Source organism: Triturus cristatus, chromosome 3_2, assembly GCF_964204655.1.
Source record: "Triturus cristatus chromosome 3_2, aTriCri1.1, whole genome shotgun sequence".
NCBI classification, from domain to species: domain Eukaryota; kingdom Metazoa; phylum Chordata; class Amphibia; order Caudata; family Salamandridae; genus Triturus; species Triturus cristatus.
The window spans coordinates 376460446-376474712 of record NC_140584.1 but is presented as its reverse complement, the minus strand read 5'-3'; the positions used below and the strand labels follow the sequence as shown (position 1 = coordinate 376474712).

At 42.3% G+C, this 14267-nt stretch overlaps 1 protein-coding gene across 1 annotated transcript in view; it reads right to left on the bottom strand.

Moving 5' to 3' along the window:
- Nucleotides 1-14267, bottom strand: part of EPHA10 (EPH receptor A10) — a 1455844-nt gene that overhangs the window by 607411 nt on the left and 834166 nt on the right. The window contains exons 6-7 of the mRNA XM_085647895.1: nt 11704-11828; nt 4938-5100 (exon numbers count right to left, since the gene is read on the bottom strand). Coding sequence (XP_085504021.1) covers nt 4938-5100; nt 11704-11828 — 288 coding nt within the window. The remainder of the gene's footprint in view (nt 1-4937; nt 5101-11703; nt 11829-14267) is intronic.

The window sequence follows — 14267 nt, the reverse complement described above, 5'->3', positions numbered from 1 at the left end:
AGCTACTGAATGCCCCCGATCCTCAGGTTATCCACGAGGACCCTCGCAAAAAATGTATAGAATTGGCCTCGTTTTTTAAAAGCAAAATTGATAGTATATTGGCCTCCCTTCCCCGGCCAGGTGAGGTCTCGTCCTTGGAGGATAATCCCACCTCCCAACTTAGGTTGCAATCGGTGGAGCTGGCCTCCCTGGGTCCGGTCACTAAGGAGGAAGTCTTGGTGGCTCTGGGGTCTATGAAGAGCGGCTCCCCGAAAGACCCAGTACCTATTAAATATCTTAAACAGGTGTCATCTACAATTGGTGGCCCTGTGACGGACCTGATAAACCTGTCTCTCGTCCAGGGGGTAGTTCCCCCCAGTTGGAAAGGGGAGGTGGTTAAGGCCCTTTTGAAAAAACCTAACCTTGACCCCGCCGACCTCGCCAACTTTCGGCCTATCTCCTTGCTGCCGGGTATCAGTAAGGTGGCTGAGAAGCTGGTGAACAGCCGCCTTTCGGACTTTTTGGAAACCAATTCCCTTCTGGGCGACTCCCAAACGGGCTTTCGCCCCGGTCAGGGGACTGACACCGCCCTGCTGGCGGTCGTGGAGAATGCGAGGAGCATGCTGGATTCGGGAGGTTCAGTGGCAGTGATCCTCCTGGATCTCAGCGCTGCTTTTGACACCGTGGACCATCAGGTGCTTCTCCAACGGCTTTCGGGGGTGGGGATTACGGGTCTGGCCCTCAAATGGTTCGCCTCCTTCTTGGAAGGTCGCTCATTTGAGGTATGGGAAGGCCAGGAAAAATCATCTTCATCCCCTCTCCAGTGTGGTGTGCCACAGGGCTCTTCATTGAGCCCTACCTTATTTAACGTTTACATGGCCCCCCTGGAGAGTGTGGTACTGCCGCTGGGCATTAAAATCATCAGCTACGCTGATGATACTCAGCTGGTGGTTGGCCTTCCCCAGTCGGCGCACCATCCCGACCGGCTGCACACGTGTCTTGAAAAGATCTACACGTGGATGTGCAGCTCAGCCCTAAAGTTAAATGGCTCCAAGACGGAATTGATGCTGCTGGGGAACTCTTCTCCATCTTTGTCCCCCAGCAGCTGGCCTGACTGTCTTGGACCGGTACCCCCCCCCCCCAAGCTGGAGATCAAGAGCCTGGGAGTATGGCTGGAGCAGGACCTATCGTTTAAAACCCATGCCAAAAAGACTGCTGGCGTGTGCTTCGGCCTGCTCCGCTCAGCCCAGAAGATTCTGCCTTTGCTCCCAGTAGCCACTCGTAGGCTTCTCATCCAGGGACTTATCATCTCGCGACTGGATTTTAGCAATGCGCTTTTCCTGGGTGCTCCCGAGGCTACCTTGAATAAACTACAGCAAGTGCAGAACGCGGCTGCTAGGCTCCTGACGGGTCTCCCTAGGCGTCAATCTGCCCGCCCGGCGTTGAGGGCATTGCACTGGCTCCCGGTGAGGGACAGGGTGAAATTTAAGTCACTCTGCATCGCCCACAAAGTTTTGCATGGGGTAGGTCCACCTATTTTGGAGGAATTGGTCCAGCCCTACAAGGCCTCTCGCTCTCTCCGCTCTGATCATCAACATCTCCTTCAGGTTGGCAGGGTGAAAAAGGCAAGAACCGGTGGCAGAAGATTTTCAATAAATGTGGCCTCTCTGTGGAATTCATTGCCCCTACAACTGCGCTCGGAAGCTAGTCTCCTTCGGTTCCGTAAACTTTTAAAAACTTTTTTGTTTTTTGTGTCATCCCCTCATCCTTGCAGTAGCTGTATGTGCCGGCAAGCGCTGGGATGCCTATTGGTAACCAGGCGCTATATAAAACTCAGAATAATAATAATAATAATAATTTGGTCAAACTGCATGGGGTTTTCTTTGCTTTGCTCCTGATGGCATGAGTTAGGCATTTTGAAACCCCACATTTCTGGCATTTGTAGCTGGTGGTGGCTTGATGTTTTGTAGCCCTTGATACTGCTGCTTCCATCTCTTCTAGCAGACGTTGTGTGTAAGAACCTGCACCTACCGTCTTTATGAGCTCTTGACATTCATTGCAGCAGCACACAAAGGCCCTTACTGAAGAACCTTCTCGTTGTTTGCACTCCACAAGAACTCGGTCAGTCAGCAACTTGCAGGGTTATTGTGTGTACAGCAGAAGGAGACCTACCAATCAGTGGTGTAAGAAAGACCCCTGCAGCCCCCGCAGTGCAATACACCAGCCTGAGAGCTCCGGAGAAAGTCCGGAAGGGGGGCCCTCTATGCACTTTGCAAGGGGGCCCCCTCAATGTTCGTTACGCCACTGCTACAGACATTACAGGGGCCCTTAGTACACATTCAAAATATTGGTTCATTGGCATGCTGGCATGTCTACCTTTTTCTGTTGGCTCCCCTATTCATAACTCTCCTTCCCTGTGCAGGAATTCAAAAATTGAGCTGAATAGCTCTGGAAGGTGCCGGATCCAAAGCCAAATCACCACTCCACCACTAAATGGCCCTTCCAGGGGACACCTAACTGACTGTCCAGCCCACCACCCCCATACAAAGCCTCAAGGAATAAAACAAAATTGCAACTAGAAAACAGGGACAGGTCCCTCTCTTTGAGCTATGCTCTGCCCACTCAGGTCTTGATTCTTCATTCCAAGCTTCAAAGAAACAACATTCTGGTGACTGGAGCCAGAGGTTTTCTTGACCTCTCTTTTGACCCATTTGGGAACATCCTGTCAGTATTATTCAACCATGCTCCCTAATCTCCCAGGATGGGTGCTTTGAAATGTCAGCTTGCCACCAGAGTAATTAACTGGCCCAGCAGCATAGCTCAAAGCATGAACTTCATTATGGCTGCCACTGAAAAATATGGTCAAGTTTATAAGCACATAAACAAATGCATATATAGTAATAATGACCCTGGGTATAAATTTGTGGCCTAGAATTTCATCGGAAAGACAAGTCAATGGATTTGCAAGCTCGTGCCAATCAAAAGTTGTATTTCTTGGCACGCTTTGCTCAAAATATACACATTTAGCACAACAGATTATACAAAGCCGCCAGGAGGAAAGAGAATATTTATTATTGGATTCTCAATTCAATGATAAGGTTTTAGCATACCATAGCCATTTAATCTGCTACATGGATGCAGATGATATGCTGAGTCAGATGAGCAATCCACCGCTCAGCCTCTAAGCAAGTGCATATGCTTTTGAAAGCCGGGTCTGCTGGCACAGTGGACTAATGCGTCCAATGCACTGTGTTGAGTTTAACCTCCTGGTCACAGGTTCGAATCCAGGTGGGTCAGCTCTACCTTTTATACATCTGAGATCGATAAAATGAATACCATTGATTTAAGTAACAATAAACATCTGCTATTCATGCCTAAGATACCTACGGGTGAACGTGTGCTTTATAAATACACATATTATGAACATGTGTCACATGCAACACACTCACAGCTCTTAACCCCTGCTGTACACAGAATATAACCTTATTTTAAAAGTTAGGCGCTAATAGGTGTAACTCAACACCATTTTTAACAATTATAGACTCCATTATGGAGGCTCATTGACTACAGAGGTCCAGAAAACAGATGTCCAAAAGCAAAAGGCCTGGTTTTTACTCAGATTAGAATCTGTTTCCATTCAATACAGATCCCAAATTGTTTATGTTTCGGAAGGTTCAGAGGGTGAAGTTCTCTATTCCAATAATTAATATGAAAATGTATGAAATATGTCATCCTTGTAACACTGCACTTTTAACATAGAATTGAGCAAAGGAGATGCATGGAACAATATTATGGCATTTGAGGCAGAGTTTACATTTACTGACTAGGGGGATTAAAGAGAGCTGAAGATGACGAGTGATAGTGTAAAATCATTTACAGGAGGGACAGTGAGAATGAGAGGGTCAATCAACCAACCTGAAGGCAATGTGAAGCTGCTCGGGTACTGATGAGCATAGGATGGTGAGCAGTGGTGAGTCAAAGTAAATAGCTAAGGACTTTTCTAAAATTCTTCAAGCAGGCCTCATTCTGTATCCTTAATGGACAAACAATATGTAACGTGGGTGATTAGGATGGAAACCCATGTATCAACTTTAGTAGTTATTTGAATGTAGTGTGGTCAATGAATATTCACCAGAAGATATGAGTGCAAGGTTTCATACATATTTAGATCCTTTATCAATCAGATATGCACGTGCTAAAACATAAAGGTGCAAGTGTATTATATGGTCCATTTTATATACAACTTTAACTGCAAAGGACTGGATGGCACAACACCATTTCAATACAATCAAATATTCATGTATCCAACATACATTAGCATTACGAGATACGAGATATATACAGCCAAATATGTACGATACAAATACCACCATAAACATACATACAGAATCTTCATATGACAATCTGTATATTTACTGATAGTACAAGGGATGGACATATGTAGAGTGTTAGTTAACAAACACTACTTGTACAACAGTTTTCCATAGTGAAAAAAATATTTCTAATATTAATAGGGAGGATGGAGGTCAGAAAATTGTGGAAAGGACTTATTTTGTGTATTTTACAAAGACTACAAAGCAGTGATTGTTACAATTTATGAATACTGAGGTGAAGTCAGGGCATAGCCACCCACAACCTTTAGACAGCATCTGAAAAATGTTTGTTCCATTAAGTTCTACAAAAAGTGTACTACTACCTGCAAAGAATAAACACACATAACAGAGAGCAGGTGCCATCTGTATACGTAAAACATATCAGGGGATTGGGAAGACCCTTTGATATGCCATGGGTAAGAACAGATGAGCAATCAAAATATTCCAGCACGATTTCTTATGTGAAAAGGATTAAACAATTTAGAAACTGTTGACTGAATCTTATTATCTAAAACATCCTAATTAGCAATGCAAAAATCTAATGAGATATGTCAACAAGTAGTGCAGACATTGTAAATTGCTTACATTCTCCGACGGTCTCCACCTCAAAGCTGGGGCTATAGCTTCCATAGTCTTGCGAAGAAGATGTCCGGATTTGAAATACATAGACTGTGCTAGGTTTAAGGTTGCTAACAGTCACAGCAGTTGATGCTGTCTTCACAGTAGAATAGCTTTGGTCTCTCTGATCCTGCACAAAACAAAACACAGTAGAGTATATTTAGCAAACTATAGCCATATCGAATACATCAAGATTTTGCACAAAAATTATGAAATATGTCTATTATAGTCATTGTCTTGTTGAATCTTTACTAGGGGCCTGACACACGCAAGACCTGCTGATTAATATTCTTATTCTGTATCTGGAAAATCAATTGAGATGGGTTTTGACACCCACGTAAGGGTTGAGCCAACAACACCGCTCGGTAATCGGTCTATATGTTCTAAAGTGAGTAAAGAGCTGCATGGTGACTAGTAAAACACACCCGTATTCTGCTCAAGGCTTTAAGCATGCTTATTAATAAAGGTTCACTATAGTCTTATGATGGGTGAGTCTAAATCCTTAAGGATTTCACAATTTAATTTGTATATGTGGACAGGCCACCCTTTACCTTTTATCTCTGAATACTGCACTGCCATAGCGGTCACTATGGTTTGGTATTCTTATCATTTTCTTACATTTTTGTAGTTAACTAATATTCTCTCTGTTTGAGATTCACTTATTCTATATCCTAAATTGTTAGAAATTAGAGCTACAGCTCCAAATGATACTGTCTGATACCAATTTCAACATAGGCAATGTCATCTGCATGTAGTGGAATTTTCAGTGTCTGCTCTATCTTTGGACTAGATACAATTGCTACCTCACTATTTATTTCATGTGAGAATGGTTTGATACATTTAGTGAACAGCTTTCTACTATTGATTGAAATGGTACCCACTTATTTTCCCTTAATTTCTACATCTGCGGAAACACCGCGATTCAATGATCTCAGGGTTTCTATGAAGTTAGGTGGAAATCCCATCTTGAACATTACCATGTATAAAATTCCTAAGCCAAAAGCATTTTAGACACCTGACTGCCATTGTTGAGCATTTTGCTTCAGTGTCATATATTGTTTCCCATGTCTAATGTATGTTTGCTAAGAGTTTATGCCAGATGGGATTCTGGTCAATTACCTAGTCAATTATCGTAGCCTATCTCATCAATATATATATACATAAATATTTGATATAATCAGAATTTAAAAGGTAATAAATCAGTATAATCCACGTTAAGTTGAATCATTACCTGGTTTTGGAAACGTGATGAGTTTTGTCCAGTTTCAAGAATGGGGGAGGCTTTACCTATTCTGTCATGTCATTAAATAGTTTAGTTAAAACCAATAAAAGGGACTTTGGAAAGATCCTGTATATTTTATTGGGCAACACATACTTTTTCAAATATTTTCCCTGTCTCATGACCTGAATTAAATCTTCTTTTAGATAGCATTTAATAAAAGAAATCTGATCTTTTAATAACATCCTACTTAATGTGATTCTTTTAAAAACAAAATTTACATCTAAATATCAAGGATTCAAATTTTCACTGTATAGTTCCTGCCTGACAAAGGAAAAAAACACCTGTGCAATTTTCTGTGGGTGAGTCTCTAAATTACCATTCTTCGTAATCTGAGTAATCTGATTTATTTTTTGGGCATTTTCCATTCAAAATGAATATGCTTATCTTGTTATATTATATTACGTGTATTCTTGAAGTGTACTATCAACTTATATCCTGGAGCTGAGCAGGGTTGTGTGCCTAGCCCTGCCTATGATAGGTAGATTAACTGAAAAGCCAGGTCTTTAACTTCAGAGTAGATGGCTTTGATGTGGACTGGGAGGTCATTACAGGTTTATGGATCAATGTAAGAGAATGTTCATCCACCTGATCTGGTTTTGTCTATGCTCGGAATGTGTGCGAGTAGGTGTCCATTCTGTAGCGCATTGAATGTGTGTGTGAGGAGTTTGAGGAGTTTGAAATGAGCACATTTGTTTATTTGGAGCCAGTGGAACTCCCTGATGTAAGGTGTGATGTGAGTTCTTTGTGGTAGGTTGAGGTTGAGTCTGGCTTTTACATTTTGAGAAGTTTGTAATCTTCTAGCGAGTTGCTTGCTTATCCCAGTGTGCATAGTGTGCATAGTGTTCCCTTAGTCCTACTTGCTGGTGACTATGGCGTGAGTGACAGTTTTTCTAGGGTTGCTTGGGGGTCGTTTGAAGATCTCCCTCAACATCTTCAGGGTGTGGAAGCAGTATGCAAGATGCAATGATGGTGTTGACTTCTGCTCAAGCCCAGTTTGCTGTTGATGATACTCCAAGGTTCTGTCATGGGTGCTGGTTGTGGGTCCGAGTTCAACCGGTCACCAGTTGGAGTTCCATGGTGAGTTGTTCTTGCCAATGATCATTACTTCTGCCTTGTCAGTGCTGAGTACTTAAAAATATTACTTACATCCAGTTAGCGACTTCGGTTATTGAGGCGGTGATCTTATTTTTTCTCTTGGGGTCTTGTCCTAGAGGGAGATTATGAGTTGCATATCATCAGCATAGAAGAGGATAGTGATGCTGTGTGTGTGTATGATATTGGTCAGAGGGAGCATGTATGCATTAAAGAGGCTGGAGCCGAGCAATGAACCTAAAGGCACTCCGATGATTTTGGGGGCTTCTGAGGAACAAGGTTCCAGGCTAACAGCTTGTGTTGTATCCGTTAAGAAGCATGTCTAGTGGAGAGCAGGACCTTGGATGCCAATTGCATGCAGGTGCCTGAATATGAGGTGTTAAAGTGTGTTAAATTCTATAGAGAGACCCAGGAGAATGAGGGCTGCTGTGTCTCCTGGGTCAAAGATCATGCAGATGTCATCTGTGGCAGTCATTGGTGCTGTTTCTGTACTGTGGTTGGGCCTGAATCAGCATCCAAGGCATCAAGCGGTTGGTGGATTTTGAGGTGGTTGGGTAGCCATTGGTTAATTTGTTTCTCTAAGTCATTTGCCAGGTTTGGTAGAAGGGAGCATGAGGGAACTGGGGGGCATATCTACAAGGCCCCGCGGTAAATATCGCTAATCGCGCTTAGCGCGATTGAAGTTATCGCCGTCTATCGCTGGATATTAACGCTGAGATAGCGCGTTATCATCAATGGCTATCTCCAAAGCGATAAAATATCCAGCGATAGCGGCTAAATGCTGCAACATCGCTGGTAATCCAGCGATAACATGTCAGCGATAGGGTAGTCCTTGTTGATAAGCCATGGGGGGTTTCAGCATGATCCATCCTCCATAGGGCAATATGGGTAAGTCAGAAATTAACCTGGCATTAGAAACCAGCGTTAATTGGGTCTTTGTGCGACTTTCATAGTCGCAACGCGGGAATGGGGCATCCTTGTTGATAGGGCGAAGCAGCCATATCGATGTTCTGACATGTAGTGAATGTCAGGAACGCCTACCTTGCATCTCATTAGCGATGAGATGCAAGGAGTTAGTGAAATGTGCGATGACACACGCTAAAGCCCTTCCTAATACTGCGTTAGGATTATCACCGCTTTACGGCCGAAAACGGCCGCTAAAGCGGCGATAATTTTCTTGATGATATGCCCCCAAGTCTGTAGTTTTAAAGTGTGGCAGGGTCAGCAGATGATTTCTTGAGCAGGGGCATGGCATTGGCATGTTTAAAGATATCCATCAACGTGACTCAGTTGATGGAGGCATTGAGGATATGTGTTAGTGCGTTCCTGATCAGTAGGAGTACTTTGGTGAAGGTGTGGTGGAGGCAAAGGGTCAGATGAGGTCCCCGAGTGGATGGTCGTCATGGCAGCAGCAATTTCAATGGTGGTCAGGCAGTCCATGAAGTCATAGTTCATTCTACGGCCATGATGGGAAGTTGATTTGTGACTGTGACAAGGTCCAGTTGAGGACCAAAGTGATTTTGTTAAAGAACAGTTCCGAGAGGTTGTTGTAAATGCCTTGTGAGGGGGAGATGTTTTGCTTGAGGCGGCAGGAGGCGCAGTGAAATCTTTGATGATGGTGAAGATTTCCTCACTGCTGTTAGTGCCGGTGTGTACATGATCTGCAAGAGCTGTGTCCTGTTCTTCTGGGTGGAAGGTGCCAGTGTCACTGAAATGCAGAACGAGGTTCAAACATTGCCCACACTACATCTCTTTTTGACATAAACAAGAAACCCCTTAATTTCCTGTCGGCCTTTTCTGTGCCTCTGTTTGTCTCAACTTTGCTTTTCTCTCCTGATATTCTTTACTTCATTCCACAAAACAGTATGGAACTGTTCCCCAGGAAGAAGGACCATAATGATAGTCTTTCAGAACCTATCTTGGACTGGGGAAATATAAGTTAGTTACTGCAGGAGTCGAGAGCCAAAGAGATCCAGTTTGCGGGGTTTCTATTGTTTAGGCAGAAGCACAGAACTCATCCAAAAAATATCATATTAACATTTACTCTAAAAATCTAAGCTCACCAATGAAATATAGTTTAAAAACAAAATGCAGCAACAATTAATTTTCCAGTTAATTAAAATCCAAGGTATTAGAAATATGTCCTTTATACATAAAGCAGACCTATGAAAAACAAAACACATTATATAAGTGACGATTAATATTAATAGAAGGATTTTAAACATCATAACAGTTTCATCTGACATGCTCTTGCTGCCGCTTCAAATTAGTCTGAGGCTCAAAAGGTAGTCTCATGCCATGTTTTATAGTTTTTCACGTTGGTGGTGCAGAGCCACGCCGTGGTCCATATTCAGTTTAAGACTTTTATGTCATTTGTGTAGTTTGTGCGTATTTTTACCATGGCCTTAACATGAGCCAATCCCTGGGGCATGCTTAGCAGACTCTCGAATGTGAGTAAAAAAATGAGTCCACAAAATGACAAAATTAGGGGAGGCCATGCTTAAATGCGACTTCTTCTACAAACGCAGAAACCTGTCAGTTGGCAATAACCTTTAGATCTTTTTTAAAAGTTAGATCAATAGATCATTATAATGCTCAAAGCGATCCTCGATTATAGCAAAAGTATTGCTTAACTTATGAATCAATTTTTGCTGACTGTTCAATTGAAATGCTAACATTGGGAGAGGTGGAGTACTTGAAGACCTCAAAAGCCTTGAAAGAGCACTCTTAGAAAAAGGCACCTATGAAAACCTGACTCAAAAAAGTAAACTTACACTTTTGTGTACGTTTATGATTGTTTGCTATTCACAACGGGATTTAAGAGTAATATCTTTACAAATGTGGAGTCATCGCCCATAAAAAAATAGGTCTTTTATGTGCAGAGACTCCGCACTCGTAAATATACTACACGTAATCCCTCTGTGAATAGCAAGCAGTTGTAAACTTCCACGAAAGTGTATTTTCACCTTTGTGAATCAGGCCCTCAAACTGAACATTTCGATCCAGTGTGATTCCACTAGAAGAACTAGTCATTGCTGTTTAGACATATACATTCATCAGTATTCTTTCACAGCATGACATGATTAGCACAAGCGCAAGTGGGATAAAGAACAGATTAAAGAAGGATGCAAATATCTACAGAGGTTTAGTGTGATTGTCAGGTTAAAGCCAAAAAGAGTGTTTGCTTTTTTTATCAAGAATGATGAAGTTTCGAAATAACCATGCATGTAACAAATAAGTGTTGAGAAGTTAATACCAAGATTATTGCCCACAGAGACATAGGGCGCATTTCCTACTGGAATCCTCACTTGAAGAAATACTAATACTAAAATAATTGACTTGCTGGGAAGTGATTGGGTGAGAACAAACCAGATGATTTACCATAAAATTGAATGGAGGGGCTAATTTCCTTGCATCTCTAATTATTAAAAAAACAAATTAATTGATGTTGTGTAAGTATGAAAGCATTGAAATGAATCATTTATGAGCACTAAAGCTAAGAAGAGTGAATGAATGAAAACACAGCAGCTGCATGCAACTTCGACATCCACCAAAACTACAGATTAGTCAAAAAATGGAAAATTCAGTAGTACTCGGGGCAGTAACAGGTGAAGAAAGTTCCCAGAATCTATCTCCACAGGAGGTAACATAATTGTATGTAGCAGCATGCATCTTTACAAGAAGGGACATCATTGTTTTCCCATCAAAACTGTCTTTCAGAGAAGAAGTGAGACAAGTGGAGATAATTTCAGCACATTTCTCTGTACAGGAGATGACTTTACTGCAGGTCCCAGCATCCATTTCAACAGGAAGTGACATTCTTTGATTTCCCAGCCATCCAATGCTAACCTCCCACCCCTGTACAGGACAAGTTAGGTCCCCATTTCCACCACTCTATTCGTTGTTCTGGTATGGGTCTGTGAATGGGTATATGAGTGGTTGTGTGGGTTTGTGAGTGGGTGTACAAAAGGTTTTATGGAGGTGTGAGTGGCTCTGTGAAAGATGTCATCAGTGATGTCATTTGAGATGTCATTGGTGATGTCATTGACCATGTCATGAAGTGATGTAATATGTGAGGTGATAAGCAGTGCATTACGGGGGGCGGGGGCTTAAGTTATAGTTAGCTCAGGTAAGTATAGTTACTGAATTAGAATGGCTTTGTACAAGTGAAATCTGAGCCTAAGTATAACCTTTGTTATTTTCAGTGAATTTTTAATATATTCATAATTCCATTGTCTAACTATAACAACCCTGTACCCTTTGTTTTTTCAGTGAATAATAATATAGTTCAGCCATTTATAACTGCAGTAAATAACAGGTGTCAGAATTAAAGAAAACAGAGGACAACAAAGCTTTTACCTTTTCATAGTACTTGATTTCATACTCGGTGGCGTTGGTGCTCAGGTATCCAGGCTCCTGCCACGACAGGGTGATACTTTTCTGCTCAATGTTATCTGTGCGAATATCCGTGATAAGCGATGGCTCTGAAAGGAACACACAAATCGCGGTTAACGTTTGTCCGAGCGCCCGGAAGGTTTAGCAAACAAATCACCATGAATTCGTCCCTGTTTTAACTGAAGCTATAAACAATGCTAGCAGGAATTATTTCCACATTGATCAGGGCGCGAGCCGCCGCGTATGAATCATCACAATCACATTTTAATTCATCTGGCTAATTTCCTGCGACTTTAGGGAACTCATTCCCGTTCTTTGAAAAGATGGGCGAAAATCAATGCGAGAATTCTGCATGATAAGGTATCGATCCGGTGTCGCTGATTGTTCCGGAGGCCCCCGGGTTCCGTAAACAGGCATTGTCGTTGCTTCCTATGATTGACCGCAATCAGATCCTCCAGGTGGCTCGCGCGTAATGGCGCTCGCAGGAGCCCTTTATCAGCAAACTGTGAGAAATAATGCACGAGTGTCTGCGGCGGGAAATGATGACAAAATAACAGGGGTGGTAAATTTCAGTTTTAATCTGCACTCTGCCTGACAGCATTTCAAGGACTATAGGAAGCCTTAGTAGCAACTCCTGTGTGGAAAAGATCAATCTCGGTGCCTTATTTTTGTTTTATTATTAAACGCAGTGTATATTTCAGACATTCGACCAACAACTTTTCTCGCATTGCCAACTTTAGTGCTAAGAAGGTCAATAGAAGCAGCCTGTGTGAGGTAATCTATGTTTTTGGTGCACTAGCTTCACAGTTTGGCAGAGTTCAAATGGCCAGTCCTACAGCTACTTCACTGCAAGGAATTTTTGTCTAAACATGACTGTGACATTTTACATCCCCGTTGTAGTACTGAGTAATATGAGAATCGCCCATGGAATGTTGAGATTGCCTCAGCCAATCAGTACCCTTAGAAAGCGGGCATTAAGTCCAGCTTTTTGGTAAAATTGAAAGCCTTCCTGAGAAGAGAGAAAGTGAGGTGCAGGGACATGACGAAGGCAGAAACAGCGAGTCGCGTTTCATGCCTGCGTCAGTGACAGTGGAGGGAATGCTGCTAATAACTATTTCTTAAAGTTTGCAATGTATCACTGGAAACTTACCACCCTTCACTTAGTGATTTACCCTGTTATTTGCCCTTGTCTTCCACCTGGTAGCAGTAGCACATCTATAGGCCCAGCAATTAACAGGTATCTTGATCCTGGCAAAGCCCACAGACGTGGGTGGATCCTTGGCTTATCCATGTTTGCCACCCACCATCATGCACATTTTGGCCACTTTGCACTTTTTAATACTAATTACTGATCAGAACTGCTTTCTGGACTGTCTTGTGCAAAGCAGAAGTTTACAGACGTATACTGTCTTGTCTGCATGCCTTTGTGGTCTGCTTTCATTTTTCAATTAACAGGTATGAATGCTCTTAGGGAGAAGCAATAATGCTGAACTGGTCCTATTTGCAAGCCATGGGTGTTGCTATCATTAACGACTTCCCTACCCTAAACAATGCCGAAGGCTTTTCTTAAAAAAAAGGAGAGTCAATGCACTAGATTTAACTCAATCATTTCATGCATTAACAGCTGACGAAAGTTGATTGTAATCTCTCCTGATGTTCTTTTCTTCATTTTGTTCCTCTGGCCTTCGTCCTCATTTTTTCCCTTCCTGATTTGCCTCACACGCCTACATCATTGAATCTGCTTCACATCATATGTTGTTAAAATTTAAAGCACTCTAGCGCCCCGTCGCTTTATACACGCTATTTGAAACAAATAATTCAGAATACAATTAAAGAAACCAACTAGTGTGCAGGGGCAAATGTACTATCGTTTCAAGCCTGATCCTTATTGGACAAGAAACATATTGTCACATTGATACTGCGCCGGTACAGGACACTAGTATGTTGAGGATATAGTGGAATCTGCAGGGTGAGGATCATTTGTGAACAGAAAAACTGGAATACCTTATTCTACGCAGTACGTTCACTAGTGCAAGCTTTCAGGGCTACCACGCAACTCCAAATGAGGACTATTTGGGTTAGAACACAAAGCTTTTGTTTTATTGCTTTGTACTGTATCCTGCTCATAAATATGATCAACAAATCACTTTCTCAACATGCATCGCTACTTATATTTCCACTATATGGTGCATGACGTTTCACATTACCGCATGGTAGGAGGAGGGTCCTAGAATTGAGTGGCTTGCATATATAAGGTTTACTATAAACCATATGGACAAAGGCAAAACACCCAGCAGTATGAGGAGTGAGATTGCAACACACCACACATGAATGACCATTAGGGGTAATTAGCGGCAGCTACCTCTGGAATGGGGTCGGCACCCCCTGCACTGCTCTTGTGCCCCATGGTTTAAAGAACATGAAGGCAACAGCAGGTACAGAATGTAGACATGGCTACCTTTAGTCTTTGCATTTCCAGTTTTCCACCCTTCTTATAGCACCTCATCAACAAGTGAGAGGCTGTTGAT